General features: G+C 44.6%; 1 protein-coding gene across 1 annotated transcript in view; it reads right to left on the reverse strand.

Moving 5' to 3' along the window:
- The window catches only part of TMEM171 (transmembrane protein 171), a 9,160-nt gene that overhangs the window by 3,100 nt on the left and 4,366 nt on the right, over window positions 1–1,694 (reverse strand). The window contains exon 2 of the mRNA XM_008573318.1: window positions 199–340. Coding sequence (XP_008571540.1) covers window positions 199–340 — 142 coding nt within the window. The remainder of the gene's footprint in view (window positions 1–198; window positions 341–1,694) is intronic.

Below are 1,694 nucleotides of genomic sequence, written 5' to 3' on the forward strand. Positions count from 1 at the left end.
AGCCAGCCCAGCATCTTCACCCTGGCCAAACTGAGCTCCTCTCCCACCTCCTTCTCAGGCCAATTTTTCTGACATAATGTCATTAAAAAAATACCCACACTGTTTACTCTTATACCACAGCCTTAAAGCTAGTGTGGCCTGAATTCAGGCATAGGCATGAAACATGCCCACTCCTGAAGTTCAAACGGAAGGTCTTACCCATAGTTAAAAATACTGTCATATGAAGGTGGATTTTCATTTGGAAGCAAACTGTTCGCCCCAGGACTTCGTGTTACTCCAGAAGCTGAAGACTCAGGGAAGTAAGGTGGTGGGGGGGGTGGAAATATTATCACCGAATCACCTAAGGAAACACAATATTTAGTTGAAGACGGATGGGTAATAAATGGAAGCAAATTAGCAAGAGCACAATAAATTAATTCTGCATTTGGCCCATCTATGTAAAAGGTCAAAACACCTGCTGCTAACTCCAAAATTAAAAAGCGAACCCATCAAATTTATAGAGACAGAAAAGTGGAACAGGTTACCAGGGGCTGCGGTGAGGCAGAAAGGGGGACGGGAAGGGGAAATTACCATTTAACGGGTACAAAGTTTCTGTTTGGGATGATGAAAAAGTTCTGGAAATTGATAGTGATGACGGTTGCCCAACACTGTGAATGTACTTAATGCTACTCAATTGCACACTTAAAAATGGTTCACATGGTAAATTTCATGTTTCACATATTCTACACCAGTTTTTTAAAAAGTGTGCCTATATTTCAAGGTCCGGGTGCCCACCACGACGGCATGGAAGTGGGCCCACATTTATTTCATAGCAAGTCTGAGCTAAAGTATTTCTGTGAAGCGTTTGCTAACAACCTACATTACCTTCCCTGGGATACCTACAGCTGATATAGCCTTTCTCATTTTCAACTTACAATTCAACTCATCAAAGTTAATTGTTGGGTAAAGGGCCTTGTTCCCAAATGTAGTTTCAACCTCTGAGCAAAGGACAATAAGCCGTGCTATAATATAGCCCATCATGGTTATCTACTGAAATTTCACCTGAGCTGTGCAGGTGAAAGTCAAACTCAAAGAAACGTTTGCTGTTTGTATTTCTGTTGCCATGGTCCACGCCAGGACATATCCTTGTGTTTTGAGGAGGAGGAACTAGGGACCAGATGCAAGATCTGGTTTGTATTCCGATTCCAAAAGAAAATGTACACACAAGTTACCCAGAACATTCTAGACATGTGACAGCACCATGTGGGAGGTCTGAGGAAGGCTCTGATAAGGTGGCAACACCTAATGACAGTTCAGGGGAAATGAAGGAGGACAGAGACCTTTACTACCCTGTAGGGAGAAGGCTGGTTCATGCAGGTGTCAAATATGACGCTTGCCTGGGTTGATACGGATTCTTTGATTCTTTAAAGCTACAGGGGTTCTATTTGCCAACTGCCAGCCCAGCATGGTCCTCAACAAGCCACTTGACCTCCCTCAGCCACAGCTGCCACAGCTATAAACAGCAGGTGGTACAGGACCTGCCTCAGAGGACAGGTAGGACTGGATGAGATAGTCTGAGTGCAGCAGTGAGCAGAGCACATGCACTCTCTCAGCATTTTTTTTTTTTCCTTTTTTGTCTTTTTTACTAACTGGCAACGGGATCGCAACCCTCGGTGTTGCGCCCGCACCGCGCTCAGCCAGTGCACGGGAACCGG

The sequence above is a fragment of the Galeopterus variegatus genome, unplaced genomic scaffold, assembly GCF_000696425.1.
Source record: "Galeopterus variegatus unplaced genomic scaffold, G_variegatus-3.0.2 Scaffold902, whole genome shotgun sequence".
NCBI lineage: Eukaryota > Metazoa > Chordata > Mammalia > Dermoptera > Cynocephalidae > Galeopterus > Galeopterus variegatus.